At 39.7% G+C, this 25,786-nt stretch overlaps 1 protein-coding gene across 1 annotated transcript in view; it reads left to right on the top strand.

Moving 5' to 3' along the window:
- The window catches only part of LOC144798870 (fibrillin-2-like), a 270,888-nt gene extending 245,102 nt beyond the window's left edge, over window positions 1-25,786 (top strand). Inside the window, exons 49-65 of the mRNA XM_078669959.1 lie at window positions 21-146; window positions 1,056-1,208; window positions 1,945-2,010; window positions 2,325-2,450; window positions 3,331-3,450; window positions 4,453-4,575; window positions 5,159-5,290; window positions 6,729-6,854; window positions 8,612-8,818; window positions 12,628-12,753; window positions 13,887-14,009; window positions 14,887-15,003; window positions 15,810-15,938; window positions 17,718-17,837; window positions 19,324-19,558; window positions 21,141-21,309; window positions 21,773-25,786. Of these exons, the coding sequence (XP_078526085.1) occupies window positions 21-146; window positions 1,056-1,208; window positions 1,945-2,010; window positions 2,325-2,450; window positions 3,331-3,450; window positions 4,453-4,575; window positions 5,159-5,290; window positions 6,729-6,854; window positions 8,612-8,818; window positions 12,628-12,753; window positions 13,887-14,009; window positions 14,887-15,003; window positions 15,810-15,938; window positions 17,718-17,837; window positions 19,324-19,558; window positions 21,141-21,309; window positions 21,773-22,147 (2,573 nt within the window). The 3' untranslated portion in view covers window positions 22,148-25,786. The remainder of the gene's footprint in view (window positions 1-20; window positions 147-1,055; window positions 1,209-1,944; window positions 2,011-2,324; window positions 2,451-3,330; window positions 3,451-4,452; window positions 4,576-5,158; window positions 5,291-6,728; window positions 6,855-8,611; window positions 8,819-12,627; window positions 12,754-13,886; window positions 14,010-14,886; window positions 15,004-15,809; window positions 15,939-17,717; window positions 17,838-19,323; window positions 19,559-21,140; window positions 21,310-21,772) is intronic.

Raw genomic sequence — 25,786 nt, 5'->3', positions numbered from 1 at the left:
TATATTCCATTCATCTCCAGATATCAATGAGTGTGATGAAGAACCCAACATCTGTCTGTTTGGTACCTGTACCAACACTCCAGGAAGTTTCCAGTGTATATGTCCCCCGGGATACGTCCTCTCTGACAACGGACGGAGGTGTTTCGGTAAATGGTCTTTTCTGAAAATCTTGGGAAGTTTTGCTATTGGTCCAGATTAATTTATTGTTATAACGTGAACCTATAACCAAAGAAGTAAGTGAGAATTGTTAGGATCTCCAGATATACCCAGAGCGGTATATGTAGGCCCAGACCCTGAGAGGTCGCTTGAATATCCACCCGAGTGGTGCTTAGGAATTCCACAGGCACTGGGATGCATAAGGGATATTCACAGTACTTAAGGGATATTCAACAATGCTGGGAAATGGGAGGGTATGGCTGGGAGGTCGGTCACTCTATTTTAAAGAGAAGTCATCCTATGGTTAAATCAACCTCTCCAAATTTATTTACACTTCGCTTATACATATTAATGTTGGTTGTCCAGCAAAAGAGATTTAAGCATATTTAAGGATCTCCATTACATGTTGGAGAATATATGTTGCAAGAATGTGTTATAACCACAGGCACTGTGATTAGTAATGGGTTTGATGCAGAAAAAATAGCTACAGGTGTTATGCTAGCACAGGGGTAAGGTTTAGTCTCACATATAAGGGTAAGCCAGCTTAAGTCTTATACATAAAAGAAGTCATCAGCAGTATTAGCTACGTTCAGCTTATACAAGCTGATCAGAGGTATTTTCTTTCTTACAGGTGATATTTAGTGGCATATTTAGCACTTGGTTTATGGGTATGAACAAGTGTGATACGGGCAATATTGACATGGAAATTGACATGTTATTGATACATCTCTGTCACAATAAGAAGCTTTCTTCAATTGTGTCCTCAGCCATTGCATGAAGTACTTGTATATTTGTGTGAGTTAGTGAATGAGTGAGTGAGTGCACTATAATGATAAACTCTCTGAGTGTAATGAATATCTGATCTTGCCTGTAATAACATCTTTGTGCTGATCCTTCAGATACCAGGCAGAGCTTCTGCTTTACACGCTTTGACAATGGAAAGTGCTCTGTTCCCAAGGCCTTCAACACCACCAAAGCCCGCTGCTGTTGTAGCAAGATGCCCGGGGAGGGCTGGGGCGATCCATGTGAACTCTGCCCCCAGGAAGGAAATGGTAAGACTAACCACTCATCTTTCCCACCTGATGATCAGAGAAAATTATCTTATATTGTGATGAGAGAATATGATATGTTGCTCAACAAATGGCATAGTTTGAAAATTAAGACAGCAGATTGATTTAGCACTGCTGGCTGTCACATCTTTAACAGATAGTATACTAAAACTTCTCACATTAGCAGTAATCTCATGATCTTGAAGATAGCTCACATTCCAGCTCGCTAGAACATAGTCTGAAGTTAGTTTTGAGATGGAACCAGTGATCAGGCTCAGTAGAGTCATGTGCAGGACTTTCTTTTGCATGAGTGTTTTAGAGTTTACAACTGAGGGCAATGTACTCACTGTTAGTACTGGAATCCCTGAGGGTAACTACAAACCAAATAAAAAAAGTCAACCAGGGAACAGAACTCTGTCTATTTATCGATTAATGGAACCCAAAAATCAAAGACTTCCTCTTTGACTTTAATCATCCATCATTATCAAATTGTCTTCTTGATCTTTAATGAGCCATCATTCAATTTTCTTGGTTCCAGATTGTTCCAGACAGATCGCTTTTTCATCTACCCTCACTTTTTACATATGTTTATATGTAGACCTACTTATGCACTGGAACCTCCATTAAAAGTTTTGGAGATTCTTAATTTGTTGTGCATTTATTACGAGCTAGCCAGCTCACAAATTAGTTCAGAGATTTATACTTCATATTAATTGAGAATTCTTTTTGTCTTTCCCAGTGGCTTTTCAAGAGTTGTGCCCGTACGGGCATGGAGCTATTCCTGGTCTCGGGGACACTCGTGAAGGTAAGTAGTTACATTTTCCCAAATACAATACTTTTTTTGCCTCCAATTCTTTGAGGGAGACATGCTAAAATGCATCTGTCTCTTCCCATAAATCTATAGGCGGCAAGGATTATACAGCTAAAATTGCAGTTCCGCCTTCAAAACAACTATCTATCATGTCATATATACAGTGAATCAAATATTCTTGCTTTCCTCTAGATTTGTGGCTAGTCTGAAACTTTCCGTAGGGTAACTTTCAAAGTAGTGCGTTTAGCTTGACCATGGTCTTTGATTGCTTTACGTCATCTAATAATACTTGTTTTATTCTTTCTCAGATGTGAATGAATGTGCAGAGAACCCCGGTATCTGTGTCAATGGAGCTTGCATCAATACGGATGGTTCTTTCCGATGTGAATGTCCCTTTGGATACAACTTGGACTACACTGGTGTTAACTGTGTTGGTGAGTGTAAAATGTATATTTTTATTGTTGAATAGTTAAACTTCTAACATATTGAGAAACAGGAATTTTCTTTCTCTGGAGTGAAAGCAAAAAATATTAACTTTAGAGAATATTCTAGATGAACTCAATAGCTTGAACCCATAGGGCATTCCAGCGCCCTCTGATGGTGATTCAAAATTGACAAGGTTGTTAGAGCTCAGACATAGAATGGCATAATTTAAAAAAGAAACTTTCTCAAGGTACAAGAAACCAGGTTAAAATGAAGACTTATAAATATTAACTCACTTTCAACCCAACAACGGACTTCATTCCTAGTCAATTCAGTCCCAGTCATAAGCATTTACCATGTAATAATTTCACTCCATGCATTACTCAATAGTGCACCTTGTCATTTTCCCCCGATGTGCATTGATGACGAGGCCGGAATCAGATAACATGCAGTGCTTGAACATAGAGGGGCTTTGCCTGAATGGCAGTAGCTCATTCTGCTTTGAACACATCTAGTAGAGGGTGTACTACTTCAATGTTTGGGGATGTGCTGGTAAGAATACTTTTAAATCTCCACATACCTCTATTTGTAACTTCTGGATATAGTGGTAGTCGCTATTCTGGATATGGCATCTTTATAGGTTTCTCTGTCAGTTTTCTGACGTAGACCCCTGATAGAGTTGAGTTGTGCCACTGTTTTTTCTGATGTTACATACATTCTTACATAAATGGAAATATGGGCATGTTGCAGTTGGGTCTATTTTGATTCTTGCCATCATTTCACTGCTATAAAAACATGGTGGAAGCCTTTCAGCAAAAGTTACGTACAGTCTACTCCATATGGAAAGTATTGAGCTAAATGTGATGACATTGAACGTCTCTTCTTCCTTAGATACTGATGAATGCTCCATTGGTAACCCATGCGGGAATGGAACCTGTACCAATGTAGTTGGTGGATTCGAATGTGCATGTGATGAAGGATTTGAGCCTGGACCCATGATGTCATGCGAAGGTAAGGTGCCAGTTATCCAATAGCGGAGCTCTCATTTCACAACTAGAGTAGATTAGACGAATTGAGAGGTCCAGTTGAGGAGCTGAAAATGTTCACCATTTTAAAGTCTGCCTTACTGTTTCTAGATGTCACTTTCAGTATTGTAGCAAACATGATTTGTCAATGAGGGTGCAAACATCAGGCTTTCTCTTGCACTGCCCTCCAGCATTGTGTTTGTTTTCTGAAACAAATCCCATAAGCACTGTAGTGTGCCTGAAAAATAAAAATTAAATGTGTCTTTCGATCTGGAAAGGGCTCTCTTAGTCACTAGGTCTATATCAGCATTTATCCTATTTCTGCATGTAATGCCTATCGTAGGGTCATGATCAGACATAAACAGCATAAGACGGCCCAACCTCAATAGGAGCAGCTATCTGATGCTTTAAAGCAGGCGTTCTTGTGGTGGATAGGTCTCCCACAATGTGTTTGTACTAAAAGTTCTACTTTAAAGACGACACTGTTATGAATTTCCAGTGGTAGCACCACCTCGTAAGTAGACTCAGCGGGACATGTGGAGATGGCGAAGATTCCCATGTAACATGGGACCTTAACAATTATAAATAACCTTAGAAAGAGTGAAACTTATTTTAAATATTTGCACAGTTCGCAATAAAATCGAGCACTCGCAGTTTGGAATTTATCAGGTGCAATGAAGCTCACCTATTCTGACTTTTGGGGGATAACATGCATATTTTGGGGTTTCCTACATCAAGAATCCACATGTTCTGGTAAATACTGGGACGTATTCTCCCGTTAACCTGCCAAAATGTAATGTATAGTGCAAACTCTATTGCACCTGGTATTTACTGAGTGCAATCAACATCACACCACGTATAATTGTGATTCCTAGGCACATAGGTGTTTGTGCATGGATGCCAATTTTAAGGGCAAGTTGGAATCAGGCATCTGGCCCTCTCTGCTGCTCATCGCTAATCTTGTCTGGACTTCCTCACATCTTTTCAGATATCAACGAGTGCTCCCTGAACCCACTTCTCTGTGCCTTCCGCTGCATCAACACTTTTGGAAGCTATGAATGTACCTGTCCTTCCGGATACACCCTCAGAGATGACAGGAGGATGTGCAAAGGTAGGTGTGCAGCTCTCCACCTCGACAGCCACATTAGGCTTTGTGCAGTTTAACTGGTCCATGGAGAACTTGGTTCAACGCTTTGTGTGTTGCAATTTGTAAACAATAATACAGGGTTTTCAGTTCTCAGCATATGTCGAAGACACATTAGCAGCATCCTCTGATCTACATTAATGGACCAGGGTCTCCGAACAGGGGTGGGTGAGAGCACTAGTACATTATGAGATTTGTTCAGAGTTTAGTTGCGACCACCATTTGCAATTACATGGAAGTCTACCTGCAGAGCACATTGGGTAATTTGAAGGGAGTCTCTGGCCAGGAACATTGGCAGGGCCATAAATCCCATTAGACAATTCAAGGAAAGGATATTGGAAACAGCAGTTGGTCACAGTGGACAGGCTCTCCATATACTGAAGCAGTTTTATCCACCAATAATTTGGGGCATGATAGATCAAAGTTTCACAAAACCATTAAGCAAGGCAACGAATTCGAGAGCAGCCTGATCATTTACTACATTTAGTCATGACCAGGTCCGGTTCCTATTAGTGGTGTATCAATGTGATTTTCTTGTGTTTGGTTGCAGATTTGGATGAGTGCTCTGAAGGTCTCCACGATTGTGAGTCACGCGGGATGGTCTGCAAGAACCTGATTGGCACCTTCATGTGCATCTGCCCACCAGGGATGCAGCGCCGGCCTGATGGGGAAGGCTGCATTGGTAAGGATGTGACGTTTGTCATAAGACTTTGTATTGTAATCACTCACTCAAATGAGGTTGATCTGAAACTGAAGTGCCCAGCAGGTACCAAGAGACATCTAACTATCAATTCTGACAGTGAAATGCACAGACGCTTCCTGGCCAACACCACCTGGCTCGTTCAATGTAACTGTTCAATGACACTTGCATGCAGGCAGATAGAAAAGGAAGTGGAGCGGAATCTTTAGTACAAAATTAAAAGATATGGAGCTTCCTTAAGACAAGCAGTTGCCTTTTCCATTATGGCACCAAGAAACGGGTGTAAACATTTGCCGAAGCATTCACATGTTCCCTCATCGTTGCTGGGTGTCAGTGCAGTTTAATAACAACAGTGAAGTAAGTTACACAATCTCTTGCTCCAAAACATCCAAACATAATTGTGATTTGTGAATCCATGAATTTAAAGTCAGAATTCCCATAATCAGAGGCATTGATATGATAGAAAATAATGATTAGAAATTGCATGGATTCCCCTGCAAGCTTCCAAGGCAACCAATGTAGATTGTAGATCTGTGGAAGCCCTTGGTAAACTGTAATGGACTGTGGGAAATGTGACATTATTTGTGCCCTTGTATGAGAGATGCACTTCTTTCCATTGGCAATCGCTTATCGCCATTTTAGGAATAGAAACTGTAACAATGGTTAATTTTTTATATATATTATGGAGAGTTCTTCAATACGAGTAATTTTACGTATCAAGCTGGTTTGACATCCATATATCACATAATGCCATTTCAAAGTCCTCCCATTGGCTGTTTGCAGGTCATTATTAGAACCCTAATGGAATGACACTACTGTGAGTAATACAGCTAGTAGGTAAATGATCCCCTTCAATCAATCCAAAGAAAATTGGTTATCTTTATTCTCCATTAATAATCTTAAAATTCAGTACTGATATATGAATAATTTTTTTCCAAATCAATTGCAATTGGCTTTGCACATACATTTATTTTGGTTTTAACACTGAGGAATGTTCTTTTCATCAAGAGTGATTTTCTATTCAGGGCTTATTTTAGGATACCTTGAATACTGACCTCAGAAAAGGCTAGTCCGTATCTTATGATGCATTTTTATTTGATGTACAATGGAATTTTTTGTTGCAAACTGCAACTCTCTATTTCATTGTTAGTGTCTTTTTTTAGGGTCTTATTTAATGAAGGCTCCATACGGTTTCAAACATTTCTATTCTTTTTCTGTGTTTTTCTCTACAGAGTCCAATACCCTTCATAATAAAATGTGCAAGTAACCAAATGCAAATGAATAAAATACAATACAAAAATGTAAAAGTTACTGTGCATGTTAAATACAAACCTGAGAAGTCATGAAGAATACCGTAAGCTTTTCATAATGCATGTATAGACATTAAAGTGCACTAACCTTAATGCTGTTATCTTCACAGATGAAAATGAGTGCCGTACCAAACCAGGCATTTGCCAAAATGGCCGCTGCATCAATAATATAGGAAGCTACAGATGTGACTGCAACGAAGGATTCCAAGTCAGCCCCACTGGCACAGAGTGCATCGGTAGGTCATCCAAGCGAGTGCGTATTCTCCGTCAATATCATCAACGTCCACCACAAAAGTCCTGAATGATTGAAATTAGTTTACAAGCCATACATTGAAACCTTAGGAGCTGATCTTCAATGGCGTTATGAAGCCCATTAGCCAAATGGTGTCTCCGAGAAGGCCAAGCACCGTCTTCTATCAAGGCCTATTCAAAGTGCCTTAAAACCCATTTGTGCACTAATTATTTTTCTTGCAATGCACATTTCCCCCTGATCTTCCTATTTTACTAATCCATGACCGTAGAGCATCACCGTATGAGACACATCAACACACAGTAGGACTTTATTTAAAATGATTATCTTCCTATTGCAACCAGCTGTAACCCCTATTGAGTGCCAAGTAATATTGTAGCCACATGGAAGTATGTATTATTGAAGACAATTACTTTTCTAGCTTTAGTCTGTTGACTTAGGAATAGACAATATGACACATACATAATTCATGGCTACCCATCTATAGAGAAAATTAAATTGATATATACACTCAGTGGTTAGTCATAATCAGCACTGAATAAAGGTCATAAGCCAGAGTTAGCTTTTAATGTTTTATGTGATGATTCTTGATGGATATTATGATTTATAGGTGATGTTTTATGTAACGATGTTCCTTTATGCTTTGTTATGTTGTGTTAAGTTGTATCATGTTATGTACCAGATGGTTAAAAGTTGCTGCAAGTCATGCATCCCGAACTCTGCCTCAGGGTGCTCCTCACAATATTCGGTGACTTTGAAATGGTTAATGGTACGGCCAAGAGACATTTTATGACTACATATTACAGATGTTCATCTTAAACACATACACATTCTATAGAAAGTTGTTCCCCACATGTCTCAACAAATGCACTCCTCTTTATTCACTGTCCTAGCAATAACTTCACTGCTAAGCTGAAGTCTTTTTCTTTGGTGTTGGTTAATTCTGCGCAAAGTCTCCAAATTATTTAGAATAATTTGAGCACTGCTAAAACAATCTGCTTGTTAATTTGTTACTGCCTTAATACAGACAGTTCTACAAAGACTGGTGTCAAATTAGGCACACGGATGGTTGATATTCTGCAGTAAAAAAAAATGTTTTTTACAGTGCTTTCAAATTTTCAGCAAAAAATTGTTGCATCCCACATATTTGGAAGAAGGGCAATCAGCATTTTTCTTTTCAGGATATAAAATAGATGTAAGAGTCACATATTTTCCTGTACAGTACCTTGGTGTAGCTGTTACAGTGTGGCCTGCACATTGAGCACACAATAACTAAGGCTGAATAATAAGAAACACAAGAAAATCAAGAAAATTAGATGCATCTCATCCAGTCGTGTTGTGGGCCCAGGTGCAGTGAATATTGTTAATGTACAGTGTAGATATTAAAGGCTGTTGTTCTGTTTTGGAATACCATTGGAACTATTTCTCAGCATGATCAACTTTGGCATAATATCGACTTGTCATCACCAAAATGTACTTTAAGTAGCATTGTGTTACTTGGACATACCATAACAATGACATGTAGTTTTAGGGGGTTGTGCTACAATTACAATGATTGTTTTCTGATTACAATGTTACCTAGACATGTCTGAAAGTGAAAAATATCTTCATAAACAATGTTGACCGTAGTCCTATGGCCCCAAGTACCTTGTTTGTCTTATTGTCTTTTCAGAATATTTTGTTTAGAGGTAAATGAGTTTCTGTGTAACTCTACATTCCTTTTGTTGTCTTTCCTTTCTCCAGATACCCGCCAGGGATATTGTTATATTGAAGTTCTGCAGACAATGTGCCAGCTGTCCTCCACAAGCCGTAACCTGGTCACTAAGTCAGAGTGTTGCTGTAACAGTGGTCGTGGATGGGGCAACCTCTGTGAGCTCTGTCCCCTCCCCGGAACTGCTCTCTACAAGAAGATGTGCCCACATGGACCAGGCTATTCAACTGATGGACGAGGTAATGAGTAGTCTTTGGGTGGAACGTGTTAAAACTAAATGGATTGATGTTAGAGGTAATGCTGACATACATGGATAATAAGCAAGTAAGTTGATGGTTGAGCATAAGAGTGAGTGTGTGAGTAAGAAAGTGTGTGATCAGTGCAAATAAATGATTGAGGGAAGAGATAATGTAAGCTAATGCGTGAACACTGTGATTAAAAAGGCAACAAAGATGGCAAACGTGAATGTTTGAAGGAGCGGCCTAGTCACTGAGTGAGTTAAAGAGCGGAAGCAGTCATTGGACTGATAAGGGGTTGAATTAGTGAGGAAGAATTGAAAGGAAGGAGATTGAGCGAGTGATCACTTTTTATACTGAGTTGATTTAATATTTTTGTTTAATAGCAAAGTAAGCTTTTATCACAGGTACGACTGAAAAGAGTAAAGTAGTTAGACTTTCATGACAGGAATACATGAATCCAAAAAGCTTAACAGACAAAGCATGCTTTGAAGAGTGGTGCCTCTGTACATGTGGATGCTTTATCAGAGGCTCTGGTAATATTATATACAAGGTAACATGCACATGAGAGAGCATATTTAGGAAATGTAGCATATGCAAGTGGCACTTAATGTTGCATAATGCATTTGTTGCTACCACAAAAAGCTGAAAATCAATCACTTTAACATGTCAATCCCAACTCATGGTTGTAAATCAAATGACAAATCAATGACCTTTTAATTTTTCAAGGAGGATATTGTTTGTTGAAATGTATATGCTCGCTGTACATCCAGGGTACATCTAAATTGTTCTTTGACAATCATCCATGTTCCAGTATCATCCTACCTCATATATAGTGTTGGAAAGTGGGTTATTGGTAGGGGCAAATGTAGGTCTGTCACTGGCAATAAGGCCACTAACACATGATAGGACTCAGCATAAGTCTTAGAAAATTATTCCTTTGCTCAACCCTTGGTAACGTGGCTGCGAGCAGACAGGCTTAACTTCAAAGACAGGCATGTAAAGCATTTAAAAACACCATTTCAGTAAATAATTAAGACACAACACAAAATAAAAATCCAACACCAATTTATAAAAATAGGTAATATTTTTATCTTTTAAATGACACCAAAACGAAAATAATCCACTGTAGGAAACCTGATATATGAATTTTTAAAGATTAGTCACTTTCTAGTGCTTAGAAACCAACAGCGCCCCTTTAAGTCTTTTTGTTTGCTCTGTCAGGGACACACCTTTATAAATTGTTCTGAAGAATTCTCACCGCTGCAGTGGGCCGCCTTCTTCAGCAAGCGGGGTCCAGTTAGAACACCTTCCTGGCGTTCTGCTTGCAGGTCCCAAAGTATCCAACACAAAATCCAAGGTTCTGGAATCTCCAAGAGGGTCCTTGAAAGTGTGAAACTTCAATTCCGCAATCCACTTGAACAAAACCCCTTACAAATCCACTGTACTCCAGGCTTGGAAGTCTTTGGGGGGCTGTCCAGGTGAGCTCTGTTAACCTGTAGCTTGCAGGGAGTTTCCACTCTTGAGTCTTTTGGCAGCAAGGTATTCCACAGGGCTGCAGTGTTACTTGGTGCAGTCTTCAGAGGTCAGGCCTTAGAAATATTTGCACAGCAACTTCGCAGCAGGGCACTTCTTGCTTCATTCAGTTTCAAGCAGCAGATCTGGAGGGCTCTGCCCCCTCTCAGATACTTATTCAAAATTCTCTGGGTCAAGCACCAGGTCACTGCTGACCAATGAGAGCAGGGCAACTCCTCCTAGTTATGACCACATCCTGTGGAGTGTGTCATTAGTTTGTCCCAGAATGCATCATCCTTCCCAATCCATAATGGCTGATTTTCCAGCAAGGAGGTAAGAGCTGGCTAAACACACCCCCTGGGATATCTCATTTCCATGGACCATCCCAGTAACATCTGCAAATTCCTTTCTTAAGCCTAGTCCTGACTCTGGGTCACAACTGTCATTGTGGACTAAAACCCAGGCCTCCCCTCTTGCCTTTGAAGAGCGTAGTTTACGACGCCACCTCCTGTCCTGGAATTCCTATAGAACAGATCACTGCCCTCCCAGCAGCCTGGCTAATCCACTTAAATCTGACCAATCAGGGCAGACCACTGAAAGGCTGAATTTGGACTTACAAACAAGAAAGTCTCATAACTTATTGTATGTACACTTTAGGAGAAATTCAACAATATAATATTGTTGGATTTACTACGACCATTCTGGGAAGTCTTTGAATGGTCCGGCTAGTCCTCTCCTATCAATATTTATTAATCAATCACTTCCTACCATGTTAACCTATGGGCCATGTGGTTTGCAATGGGGAAAATGACTGGCGCCACTTTTGTAGCACCAGGGCTTATAAAACCATATTTTATAAGTATTTCCCAAATTTCTACGGGACCCCCACCCCCTGTGCAACTAGGGGAGACTTCAGGGGTTCTGAATCTGCAGAAATATTGCAGATCACCCTTACCCAATTCTTCCAGCATCAAAGTCGAATTTGAGCACCTCTTTAAGACAATGTGGGGAGTGAAATGTAAAATTTCACTTAACCCAGGCTTCTAAAAACTCATTTTATAAGGGCGCTCCTCATAGATAACTGACCCCCCACCCCTGGGATACCTAGGGGTGACCCTGGGGGTCCCTAATATGCAAAACCATGGTAGGTTTTTAATTTTTAAGGGCCCCTACCCTCAAAGTCGAGTTTGGGCACAATTTAAGGTTTAAAAGTTGTCCTGGCCCCAGTGCAGCTTTTAAACTGACCTCAGGCTTCAGCACTGCACACATGCTGATGCAGAGAATCTGCTGGCCTCTAAACTGCCATGCCCCAGGATACTGGAGACTTCTAGGTAGTTTCAATCCCCTGCCCTATTACATACTAGGGGCTTAGGTGGTAGGTCATGCCAACTACAGGGGTGCCCCACCATAATATAGTGTACCCTAGTGTATGTTGGGTGTCTTAACTGTGTTCTAATGTGTTCCTTTTAGCTTGGCACTGGCCCTGGGCCTGGTTAAACAGAGCCCAGGGTCAGTCAGAGTCAGTTACCACCAGTTCCAGTCAGCAAAACGTTGGGGGGTGCCCAGGGCACAGGATGACTTTGCAACATATAGTCAATAGCTAAAAGAACAAATGATGGACAGAATGCTGAATAAATCAAACATTCACCCCCATTCACAGATCTTGGTTTAATCCATTTTTTTTGCTCACCACACCACTCCAGTTTGGACCCAGCAATATGCAAATCAGTCTTGATGCACTCTCCGTAGTAACAGTCCAGCCCGAACTGCCAGACCAGGTCTTCCCTGGACTGGAAACAAGCATCCTGGGACTGGTTGTGGGGTATCAACCCTCATTAGCCAGGCTAGCTTGAATCCAGAGGCTCAGTGAGCACGGGGCCCACGTCTGGGCATACACTTCCCACTTAGGGCAACAAAAGCAAAAATAACATAATTTGTGTGTTTCTTTGCTTTGTCGCCCTAAGTGGGAAGGGTATGCCCAGACGTCCGTCCTGTGCTCATTATACTACTGGCACAGTTACCAGACTTGAGCCCAAAACTGTGCATGTTAAATAAGAAGGTTATAAAACACTAGTGTTGTGCTGAACATTAGCTAAGCAAAACCACAAATGTAACGGGAGGATTCCACCTACTATAGTATAATGCAAAGCGGTATACTCAAATTAAAGGTGCTAAATCCAAAAGAACGGTAGTCCTATCTTACACAATGCATCAAATGCTGCACTGTGCACTGTATCAAAGGCTTCTATGTAGAATGTGATAAGTATGCAATAACTCATTTACTCTTTTTGTTTTAGACATCGATGAATGCAAAGTTCTACCCAACCTGTGCAAGAATGGTCAGTGCATAAATAGCATTGGCTCCTTCCGCTGTCACTGCAAACAGGGCTACACCACTGACATCACAGGGACTTCGTGTGTCGGTATGATTTTTCATATTTCCATCAGTTTGCATATCGTCTATCTCACTTTCCTCAATATTTCTCATCATTCTATTCTCTCCTCTTCTTTTTTTTGTCTTACGCAATCTTAACCCTTCTCCAACATTTGTTCTCTTACAGCTACTAAATGTATTTCAACTTTATTCTTCTTATATTATTCATGGTCTCACAATGTAAGTCTCCTCCCCACATTTTGCTCCCTAAATTGAAAAGTCGGACTAATAAAATGGGACAAATATGGCCTGAGTCAAGATGATATATGCAAAATGGCTTCAGAACAACCTGTCTGATTAACTTCCACCAACCTTTTTGACCTCTTTGACTTAACCCTTTCAACGGACGATAGAGCTCACTATGCCTTTCCAGGTGCCCTCCTTTTACTCATTTAGCTCCAACTCTCTCACATGCTCTACCCTTCCATATGCATCTTTCATCGGCATTAAGAAAGTAAAAAAAATCCTTCCCCTCGTATCCCACTGTTAGCTGTGCCCAATGAAATGTATGCAACTGTACTACATTATATAAATTAAAATAAGACATTTATATCCTGCTGATGGCAATCTTTGTAACGCCAGTGCAGGCATATGACAACAATATTACAATTAGAACAATTCAATCACATTATGTTCAGTGTAGAGTTTCCAGCACTCAAAGACTGGCATATGTCTTAAGGACATGTAGAGGAATGTTGAGCTATACATGAGTACAACAATTTAAATAATAACCTTTCACCCCTTTCCAAATCTGAACAGTAGTTAATACCATTTAACATGCTTTTTATTCATATTCCGCTGTAGTGAATTTAATAATAATCCTTACTACATAATTTGTATCAGTCCAACATATAACTACTGTTTAACATTCATGGTTACTCCAACTTTTAATCATAGGGCATTCTAATAGGTGCCACTTATGTCAGAACTTTAACCTTTGTGACTGAATGCCTACAAATATTAAAGACTTTTACTTGCAATGAAGCTAGTAAAATTGCCAACTAGCATGAATAAAAAGAATGGCATGGGTTTACCCAGTTCCATGTGCCCACTTCAAGTATTAACAAATATTTGCTGTAACAGAGATTCCATTTTTGTCTCTTTTATGTATTTTCCGTGCAGACATGGATGAGTGTGCTCAGTCTCCCAAGCCATGTAACTTTATCTGCAAGAATACAGAAGGAAGCTATCAGTGTTCTTGTCCACGAGGGTACATCCTACAGGAAGATGGAAAGACTTGCAAAGGTAAGGACAAACCCACCTCCCTTTCCCAGTAAATAATGCTAAATCACAATGGAATTAACCACTCTTGCAGGACTTAGTGTATGTGATGACTTCATTACTAGTTACTGAAATAATTGAAGTTGTACAATGGTAGATCCCTGAAGAAGTAATATATGTGTGCTGAAACATGCTGATAGTGTAAAACTAGCATTACACTGATGGTAAAAAATATTTATTTAATGATAATATTTTGTCACTAAATGTTCATAATGGACGCAAAGAGTTATTCAATTGAACAGGTGGGCAAGTTATTTTCCTAATGTTTTGTGCAAACATTTCCTTACCCTAAGTTTGTCACTATCATAATATTATTTGCAGCGGTGCCTGTTTCTATTGATTTCTGTCTGTTTATATTTGGATTTATTTTATAAAAGCATTGTTTTCAGTTTATTTACATGTTAAAATATTATTTGTTCATCAGAGACTAACATAGAAAGATCTTTAGTTTCCCAGTGGATCTGACCTGGTTGCATACGGTTAAGTTTGGTCCTTGTCAGAGCGAAATTATACAATGAGGCCACTCAGGAACATGACTTTCACACATGATCAGGTCTACTTGGCCCATTGTGAGAATTCTGCCAGGCCCTTGCTATTTGTAAGATACGGGTTAAGCCAGTTCGGTCATACTTAACTGATAAGTGACTGACAGTAACATAACTCTACTAACTTTTCACAAGCATGATCTGGACGTAAATTCCCAGTTTTACTACAAGTCAGCTTACATGTAGAAAAATGGCTGACATAGAATGTAATTTTCCAATAGTCACAGATTCAAATCCGTCTTGGCATTTTAATGCTAACTTAGGCTTGATATAGTTTCTTCCGTTTTATTCTGCAGATTTGGATGAATGTTCAACCAAACAACACAACTGCCAGTTCCTGTGTATAAATACTATTGGAAGCTTCAACTGCAAGTGCCCCCCTGGTTTCACGCAGCACCAGACCTCCTGTATAGGTAAGCAGCTCTCTTTGCTACTGCGTCTTTCGGCCAGCCCAAGCAAGCTTATTTCACAATGCTTCACAGTCATCCATGTATGAGTACAGTTGCATTTTAATGTGCTAAAGATGCTCACAGGTCACCTTTTAAAGCCCACAGATTAATTCACATAGACGCACATGTCAACAGAGATAATGATTCCCAAATCGCTGTTCCATCTCTGTTTCTAAATGACAGGAAACAAACATTGGAAACCTGTCACTGTAGATTGATTGATGTCTGTTTAGAACTTCATGGTGAGCTCTTTTAGGATAGTATAATTACTGAATGTCAACTTTTAATATCTTGCTACAAACATATTGTGGACAGCTTATCGACTAACAAAATATCCAAAAATATATCCATATTTTGAAGATATGTGGATGTAGAGTTAAGGATTTTCAATCTAAACATACTTATGTGTACTTACCTTCGAAATATTTATTAGACAATATACTAGCTATGATATTTATGTAGATGGCTATTTTAGTGCTGAATATTCTAACTGCAATCCTTATGACACTTGTAATTTTAGAGTATTGCAGCAGTTGTCTCTCAAGGTGCTAGATCCAAAAATAATTTGTATATCCTAAAAAGCTTTTCCCAGCTGGTCCATAGGAAAATGTCTCTATTGCTTAGTTTGTTTCACAGAAACCCCTTTCATCGAGCCAGGATTAAAATGGTCTATTCTATAAAAATAAAAAAAAGATTGCATTGAAAAATTTCAGGGGACAAAGCATAAACACAAATCATGAGAATGTTCTAATTTGGTACATTCCTTACAGATAATAATGAGTGCACTGCCCAACCCACCTTGTGTGGTGCCAAAGGGGTGTGCCAGAACAGCCCAGGGAGTTACAACTGTGAATGCCAGAAAGGATTCTCACTGGACACTGCCGGCAGCAGCTGTGAAGGTAAAGGTTATTGGTGGTGTTCGATCTAAGCAAGTGTCTGTTTTGTCATTAGTTAACAAACTTTGACATTTGTTGAATAAGTCATAATTTTGCCATTCTGTGCAGAGGGGTTTACCTGAATGGATATGTTATGATTAACCTTGGGCGGCCAACTACACTCCACTCACGAAGTTTGCGCAGTTTGTGCTACTTCGCGCTACGCGAATTGCACGTAGCACAGTGCAAAATCGCGTAGCGTAGTTGGCATTTTTTGCTTGCTCGCAGTTCTCAACGTCAAATTGGCGACCGCGACGAGGAAAATTACATCCCGGCGAGACTTTTTCCTCGTTCGCAATCAGCAACATCAAGTTGGCGATCGCAAACGAGGAAAATAAACTTCCCAGCGAGATTCTCAAAGCAGTGAGTTCAAGTTTCTCATTGCGAGTGGTCGCGTATGCTCGTGACCGCTCGTGATGAGAAACTACCAGTCCGCTATGAGAAAGCTGCTGCTCGAGTATAAATCTACTCGAGCGGCAGAAAACGACAGCTCGCACTGTGCGAGATGCCATTTTCAATGATTGCACAGTGCGGACAAGCATCCGCCACTGTGCAAGCATCGCGAACAGCACACTACGCAGTTCGCGTATCTCGCGTAGTGCGAAGTGTACTTCGCGTAGCTACGCGTAACGCAACTACGTGAACTGCACCCAGGATTAGTTATGATGGTCTCTTTCAATTTGTTATTCTGATTTAAAGTCCAATTTCAATGATTTTTCTTAACAGAATTCACATTATTCATGTTCTCATTCATTAATATTGTCGATCTATGCAGTAGAATTTTAGAACATGTTAATTTTAAATTTCACAGCTTTCTGTAGCAAAATAAATAACTTTCCTCCTTGAGAGGAAAATAGCTATAAGGAATGTACTATCGAACTATTCCTAGAGGGGAATGTGAGAACACTAAACATGTACTCCACACCATTCGCCAGTGCTATAATATATTGAAAATCTCGAATCCCAGGCTGGACAAACGCCAATGCCAAGGATCATAAGATAGAATGGGAGGGGGCAGGCGTGAGAAGGTCTGGATTTGCAATACCCAGACTAGTTCCTGTTTTTGCAGTTGTTGAAGGGCAGTGTGGTAGTGGTCAGTCTATTTCACGGATGCAGATGTGCATCCAGAAGGCAGTACGTTTTGTGCGTTTAGTGGAGCACTGGTACGCATAGCATCACCCTGCTTCATCTTTCTGCCTCTTTCAGCTCATAGCAGAAGTGGGAAAAAGTGCATATTTCTCTGTAGTAAGGAGCGCCTTCTGACAACTGGTCTAAGGCTACCCTTCAATATTAATCAGCCTCATGTAGTTTCAGTGTTATTTCACCCTTTAATTCAGCATTCAGCCTTTTGTCTTCTCTTAGCAGCTGATTCCAGGGAAAAAGCCTTTACAATGAGGTTTTTACCTCGTTGTGCCTTTTCCACGCATATTTTTACCACGTGCATGCCTTTACCATGCATTTAAGGTAAGCTGGGGAGGTCTCCTTCAACAAATACATTGTTTTTATATGTAAAACCAATGCAGGTAATGGCATGCGTTGTAAAAGCATATTTGTGGTAAAAACTCTGCGCTAAAAAATGTGTGGCAAAGACATACAATGTATCTACCTGCGATGTACCGTCATACAACCCTGATTCCATATTATGACTTCCTGGCTTCTATAATCTGTATTATTTGCTATGATCTATTCACTTCCAATATTATCAAATCAAATGTTGCTGTTTCTTCTATGTCTGCCTCGTAGATGTGGATGAATGCGATGGAAACCACCGTTGCCAACATGGCTGCCAAAATGTGCTTGGGGGTTACCGCTGTGGCTGTCCCCAAGGTTATATGCAGCACTACCAATGGAACCAGTGTGTTGGTGAGTATGCAGTGCAGGGTATTCAGTAAAGAAAAGCGACTGAAGCAATTCTCTTGTTCGCACTTTCAGTGGTTCTTACTGCAAGGAGGAATATGACAACAGATTTAGGCCAAAGGAAAAGCCTGGTTTAAAGGGAAAGGCTGGGGGCCATTCAATGATCATGTGCACCTGTGTTCACAGAAGCCCAAGGGGGTTGTGTAGCTATTTATCGATGGGTTTGTTCTCTGCAGAGTACTCCGTAACTTTCTAACTCTGCGGTTTAACAAATGCATTGTAGACGATAGCTCTTTGTGTAGAGCTGTGAAAAATGCTTCCTTCAGGCTCTCTGAACTCTTACACACTTACTCATTACACAGCACCTGAAGTGGTTCCCAAAGAGACCAATATCTTGGCAATGGTTCTAACCATCACAAGGAGCCATGATCACAATACTCCATTATGAACTATGTTTTTGTAAAGTGATGTTCTATCAAGTGCCATGCCAACTTTCTCATATCTGGCCAAAGCAAAGGAACTGCGCTTATTCTTGTTTCTTCCAATAGCTAAGTTTTTTTTTTTTGTGCTTTCAGTATTCTTATATTGCACTCAATCATCTCAGGGGCTTCCAAAGTCCTAAGACATATTGCTAAAAGCAAGGAGTTGGAGGAATGAAGACACAGGCAGATTAGAGAACACGATGAAGCATGGGTTAAAGAAAATCTTTAACTTTCTGTCTCTCATATCACTGTAATCAGCATGTTTACAAAGTACTAGGAACACATTAAGTCACTTCTCAGTTAGCGTTATCTTTTGATCAATTACTTATTTATGAAGACGAGCAAGAAGTTGTTTATCAGTCTACTACAAGTAAAGTCTCTTTTATTAGGTTTGGGTTTTGAAAGCACACCATTAAAAGAGACCTTTTGCCACAATATGTATATTAACTGGGGGTTGGGTCGTTCTCTTTCAACTGCTTGCTCACTCTGATCATCTTGTTTCAGCCATTGGCTTTAAGACATTGTCAATCACGTCATGGTTCAGTCCAGAGGAGTATTTTTCTCTTACCTATTACTGTTGCCTTTTTGGGTGTATCCTTTCACCTCTTCTCAAGTGTGGAGTTTTAAATGCATGACTATTGTGTCACATATCACTAGGTTTTATCATGTACTGTAGTGAACTCAAGTAGGTAATGCTTTTCTAATGTGGATATTAAATATCGGTATGGTATAATGCTGGTCTGATATTATTAGTGCACTATCCTAAACTAAGTCTTTGCATCAACATTAGATACTTTCCATTCAACGTGTTTCAGAACAATTGAGGAAAACAGAGTTCATCAACTCTGGAAGCCTTTATTTCGGTCACTGGTTCGACACCGCTGTCTTAGCCTCTTTAAAGAATTTAATCATGTTTAGAGCATGTGTAGAGGCACAATATTGTACACACCAATTTGATTTGGCACATTTGGTGGTCTTCTGCATTTTGAATCCTATATCCTGTTCTCTAGATGAAAATGAGTGTGCCAGCGGGTCTTCATGTGGTTCCGCCTCCTGCTACAACACCCTCGGCAGCTTCAAATGTGTCTGCCCCTCAGGATTTGACTTTGACCAGTCATACAATGGGTGCCAGGATGTGGACGAGTGCTCAGGTGGCACGGGGAACACATGTAGCTACGGATGCTCCAACACTGATGGTGGCTACCTCTGCGGCTGTCCTGGTGGATACCTCAGAGCAGGGCAAGGGTAAGCAGAGCACAGAAACTCTTTACATTTATAGTACTTAGAGGTGTCATAAGTGTTGTCAAACAAAGAAGGTATTAGTATTGTCACTTCGGACAATGTTTTCAAGTTGATTTGTAAACTGTAAGCACAGAGTAGACAAAAATGTTTTTTAGTATCACCTGGCAAGTGGGTTTATTTAGTTTAGGATAAAGATGTCTCTGAGAATATTGATTTATTTTTCCTTAAATTATTTTAGAATCTCTGTAATGTGATACACAGGGAATAAACGGTGTCATGCTAACTCGTGGATTACAAACAGAAGGATCAAAACGGTCTTTAAAAGTGAAATTGAGGTTTTATTTAAACTGTTTTAAAAACTTTTGTTTTCATGTATTCCTACTTGCAACTTTGAAAACACTGCCATGTCTTGTAAATGTCCTGCTATGATCTTAATAATTTGTTTATTTTATTTATAAAGCCCACACTCTAAATTGCCTGCAGGTGCCAACTGTAATAGGAATTCAATAAAACATGTGCCTCTAAAACTGTGGCTATTTATTTAGTGTTTTTTTGGCAGTATATACCAAGTTTACAAGCACAAACATTGTTTAGCAGGCAGTGGTTCGGAGGAGTAGGAAGATAAAGTGTTTTGCTTCATGTCTGACATCATGGTCAAAAGGGATGTTAGGACTAAAACATGGGTCTATCCGATCGACTCACCCAACCTAGCCTCTAATTAACTACTCACATGCCATTCATTATTGTGCTGGAACAATGGCTCACAAGCTTAATCCTTGGTTCTCCAGTCATTTAAAAATGGCAGCATGATTACGGTGACTACTAAATATATATCTTTAAATATCATGTGCCTTTCTGCTTTTCGGCTATTAATGATTAAAAATAAGATAGAGACTACTAAAGTTTGTTATATTTCCTGGAAAGTCAGACTTAACATCCAGACTACAATTACAACGAAGTGTCAAGTAGATAAAATTACGCTGAAAGCATCAGAGTAGTAGAATGGGGACTAGGGTCATTGAAATGCCTGGAGACCAGTTAATCATGTGGATAGTCAAGGCGGAACGTGAAATGATTAGGTTCATGTCCCAGGATATTAAACCTACCCACCTACCTGATTGAGTGAAATAGGAAAGTGCAAAACTCAGTTGGTCTTTTGATTGCTCTCAAGCTACTATGATGTTATAGATAACCACAATAGTACTTTAATTCCATCACTATTTTGTAGATGTGTATAGATTATGATATAGAAAATGTCTTGTGCTGTGGGAGGAACAATGCTAAATTTGCTCCTAACACAAAAGTGAAAGCATAATTTTATTGTGTGTACAACAGTGTATAGTTAAAAGAATACCTCATAGAAACTTTCTCCACTGGTACTATCGGGGAATACTGATAGTTTCGTCGTCTGCGGTGATCAAAAATGCATAGTTTTGCAAGACTTAAAATGCACTCATGAAGCTATTCCTTAGCTCCTTCTACATCAATGAATAGGACTGTATGAACTAATTCTTCAAGGAATAACATGCTATTTTCAGTCAGCCATATTGAATAATCCACTCCCTATATTTTTTTCTGGGTGCAGTCACTGCGTTTCTGGGCTTGGCTTCAACAAGAACTCATACCTGGCATCCCCTGCAGAAGAGAATGAAGAGGACTTGCTGTCTCATGAAGCCTGCTACGAATGTAAGATAAATGGATCCCCAAAGAAAGGAAGGCAGCGTCGTAGTGCTAATGGAACAGAGTCTCACGAGGTATGAACAGCTCCATCCTAACCATTGATCACACACTGCACCGAACACAGGGACGCACCATAGGATGTAACACTAGCTGTATTGTGCATCAGATATTGACAAATCCTCCTGCTGCTCTGTGTGACTTACAGTCCTACAAACTGGTAGAGTGTGAATACTTGCCAAATGTTTCATTTGGCTGACACTGTTTTTAGTGCAAACTGCAAATTGCGAGCGTTGGTAGTTGGACATAATATTATAAACCAGAACAACTATGATAAATCTAATTTAGAATAACACCGGTGGCAATGTAATTCATAATCAGTTGGCTTATTGCCCTTGAAGTTAATGTTTCACATTCAGTGCAGCTGCAAATGGTGCCTAAACATGAATACAAAACTATTGCTATGTTTCCCTTTGAATAATTTAGTCTTTAATTGACTTCAGATAATACATTTTATCATCTCCAACTTTATTCTGTCAGGGTCAACACATCAGTCTGGCCAGCCTTGACATTGATGCTCCACTCACCATGTCGCTAAACATCTCAGACCTGGTCAACAAGCAGCACATCCTGGAGCTGATCCCCGCCATTGAGACATTGGAGAACCACGTGCGCTATATCATTGCCCATGGTAACGAGGAGGGCTACTTCCGAATTCACCAGAAGGATGGGCTAAGCTACCTGCATCTCGGCCGCAAGAAGATCATTCCCGGCACTTACAGACTGGAGATCGCCAGCATGCCACTCTATCGCAAGAAAGAACTGCTGAAACTGGAGGACGAAAATGACCTGAACTACCTCACAGGCGAGCTTGGCCAGGCACTCAGGATGAAGCTGCAAATCAAACTTTATTAAGAACATTTAAAACACACTTCTTAAAGTTGCCATCCAAGACGAAAAATTGGAATCGAAAACTAATTTTGTATTTATCCAATTTTCTATGTCAGCTCCTCATCCCTGAAATGTAGGATTGATGGGAAACGTGTAATATGGGCTCGCCAAAACTGTCTGTCATTTTGTGTATTTTTTTTTACATGATGTTTTTGTTAAAAAAAGGAAATTTGAAAAAAAAGCATTTCATTGCAAACTATTCAAAAACTCATTGCAAGTGCGAGGTGGAAAACTGTGGCAGAGGGTAATATTTCAAAGAGATTCATCGTTGAACACAAGGCTGCTCTATGCCTTATTTGTAAAGGAAGGGGCTTGAAGGGGTTTGAGCACCTGCCCTGGAAAATGTATTTTCAAACGATGAGCCCCGATGCGGTAGTGGCTACAGAAAATCAAAATAGAATAACAGAGCTATAACCCAAAATCACCAAAGACAAAACACACATTTGCATACACACTGTGATACATGCGGGGAAGCACGAAAGCTGTCATGCGGGAGACTATTATGAAAGAAAAACAGGTATTAATATTTGGTGCAAGGCTGCAATGCTATTCACTTGTTTTGTTTTACATAACTCTTTTCTTTGACTTTTGGAAGCCTGCAGTTGGATTTAACTCCTTACTTTTAATTTCAAAACTGTGAACTCCAATTCCTCAGTTTCAAAATGATCTTTGCAATGTGAAGTCACCTACCTGAAGGCCATGATCTTCCTCATGTCACGCGTTCAGATGTTCTGAACTATCATCTGCCGCGTCTGCTTAGGCAGCTTTGTAACCTATGTAGTTCTGCTATGACTCCTTTTGGTTACTGTTGCCTTCCCTGTCAATTTATTTTAGTTTCGGTATAGCATTGGCATTTCCAAAAACCTTGAAATCATTCACATTCCATGGAGAACTCTCATTTCTCTGCAAGGGTGATAACAGCTGCTAAGAGTGTTGTAGAGGCAGGTAGTCTCCACTCAAACTAGGATATTAGTCTGTGATAATGCACTCTCCGAGCACCAGAGTTGTAGAGAGAGTTCGATGCATCCTTAGCTTGGAGAACGGACCTTCTAGCATGGTGAATGTATCTTAGTGAGAATCTTTACTGTATCAAAATATTTGGTGATCTCACTGATTTTTTATCCTTCACAGAGCCATCCAGGTGTAGAAAAAACGCGTTGGTATTGTTCTGAGGTCACTTCAATTGTGAGGGATAGTTAATGGTATGAGTATGACCTACCTGTATTCTTTTAAATGATGGACTTTGGAAGTGAAGCATGGGAATATTGGAAAGATTTGACGGTCATAATCATTTACGATTTCAGCAAACCTTTTCTGTTTTTATACACATTCGGGAAGCATAGTACTTTTTCAGACCATCTTGAATCTTGATGAAAGGCATAGTCTTGAATTATTTTTTCAGTGATTTCTCCTTTTGCCTGGTTCCTAGACTACAAATGAATTTATCTTGCTAAAGCCCTGGGGTGAAACAGCTAGTTTCTTGATTGATTTCCTTGTACTCTAGAGTATTCACTACACCCTCTCAAACCAGGCAAACTGATTCGACCGACTGTACATTTGCATTACATTTCTGGAGTTGGTGTTTGCTGTAATCTACATTTATGTGCAATACTAGTTGCTGATGCTATCCGTCCCACCTCCAGCCAGGTGTTCAGATCTGACATTTAGTGTGATTTTAATGTTTTTCAGTTCTCGTGAATGTACGTATCTAAATTTATTGGCCACTGTTCCTGCAAAGGATAAGTCGGTGAAAGAGTTTGCCACACAAGTAGGTTCACATGCAGCTGTTGGTTAACTCCTTGAGTATCTAGGGAAATGTCTACTTAATTAAATTCCTATCTACTTTTCAAAGCAGGGGAGTTTGCATTGTTCATCTGCCTTCCATTATAAAAGCATCAGACGGGCAGCGTATCTGCCGTGTTTGTGATGGAGTAGCCCATTTGGCAAACTCTAAATAATGCCTATGGTGTGGTACTGGGGTACGAGACAAATGTCTTTTAAGAACTCATCTAAAGTGGTTCACCGACCAATGTATACTAAAGACTAAGTAGTGTATTTTTCTAATTTCTGGGGGGAAAAAACAAACTGAAATGACTGTCTTGCATGGCCATTAGATGTTATGCAGTGTTTGCCACAAATTGCATTTAGAGCGGTGCCTTTAAAAAATGGCTAGGGTTGGTGCAGACAGTTTGCAACTCGCTTTGCACTGCTCCTTCAGACAGACTCTCCAACCTCTAGCAAATCTCTGATAGTTGAGTTCCAGCGCCTAATATCCTAATGCTTACAAATGACAAGTGCAAAAAGGATCTCTGGGCCTGATTCACAAATGTAAACTTACACTTTCGTGTATGTTTACCATTGTCTGCTATTCACAAAGGAATTTATCAGTAGTATCTTTACGAGTACGGAGTCTCTACACATAAAAAGACCTATGTTTTTATGTGCCTAGACTCCACACTCGTAAAGATACTACTCATAAATCCCTTTGGAAATAGCAAACAAACGTACATGTATACAAAAGTGTAAGTTCACCTTTGTGAATCAGGCCCTCAGTTTATAAGAAATCTTATTATGTCACTAAGAATAATTTTCCAAATAGTGGAGCTGGAGCACAACGGCTTGAAAAGATTTTCAGGCAGTGAGCGAAAGGTAGAGTTATCCTTTCCCTGGACGAACAAAAGACAGAAATAAACTTCAGTGCACAAGACATACCTGATAAAAGAAGACAAACTCTGGAAACAAGCCACTTGCAAAGAAAGGAAGAATAAAAGGTTTTTGACATTATGAATTCCTACAAATCAGTAGGCCTTCCTGCCCATGGTACCTTCCTCTGTAGAGTGCCTATACAGTTTTACAGTGTTCGGTGCTGTTTTTCTTTAACCCGCGAATGACAAATGAAGAAAAAAGGTGCTAATTCAAACTAAAGTTACACACAAGACTACCTGAACCCTTCCCGTACCCTTACCTCAGCTCTCCCTACCGTATTCTGAAACTGGTGCTGGTATTTTAACTTCATGTTTACTGCACTGTACGCAACCCTTTAATATTTATATCTAATCACCAAATTTACTGTTTCTGTTTTTTGTGAATGCATATTCCTGTAGATGTTTTTAAGTACGTTGTGGGGAGGTTTTGTTTTAATTTTTGGTAGCAGCCACTTCATGTCAGTCAAGGTAATGTGTGAATACTGTAATTTTGGCTAATGTCACACTTGAATACTTCTTTGTGTTCAGCTGCCCCAACACACTCGAGCTAAGTTAGGCAGGAGCCCAAGAACTCTCAATATGAACATTGGCCATCTTTTATTTTTGTTTTACCAAATGGTGCTTTTTTTAAAAGAAATAAATAAAAAATACTGTCTTTTTTGTTTCTTATGTTGAGCCAAATGTTTTAAAAACAACTACATGTGTTCATTCATTCCAGTGTCTTCCAAAGCAGTTTTGTCTTTGTGTGCAGTTTTATAGAAGCAAACCATGCCAGTAGGTTTTTGTTTTCTGAGTTTTGGGCACATAAAGTAGGAAAACTGCACAACATTACATCTTCATATCTTTGTGGATTTTTGTATCAAAAGCAACAGCAACAATAAAACTATTTTGGGTTAAA

The sequence above is a fragment of the Lissotriton helveticus genome, chromosome 12, assembly GCF_964261635.1.
Source record: "Lissotriton helveticus chromosome 12, aLisHel1.1, whole genome shotgun sequence".
NCBI classification, from domain to species: domain Eukaryota; kingdom Metazoa; phylum Chordata; class Amphibia; order Caudata; family Salamandridae; genus Lissotriton; species Lissotriton helveticus.
This window is presented reverse-complemented; position numbering and strand designations above follow the sequence as displayed.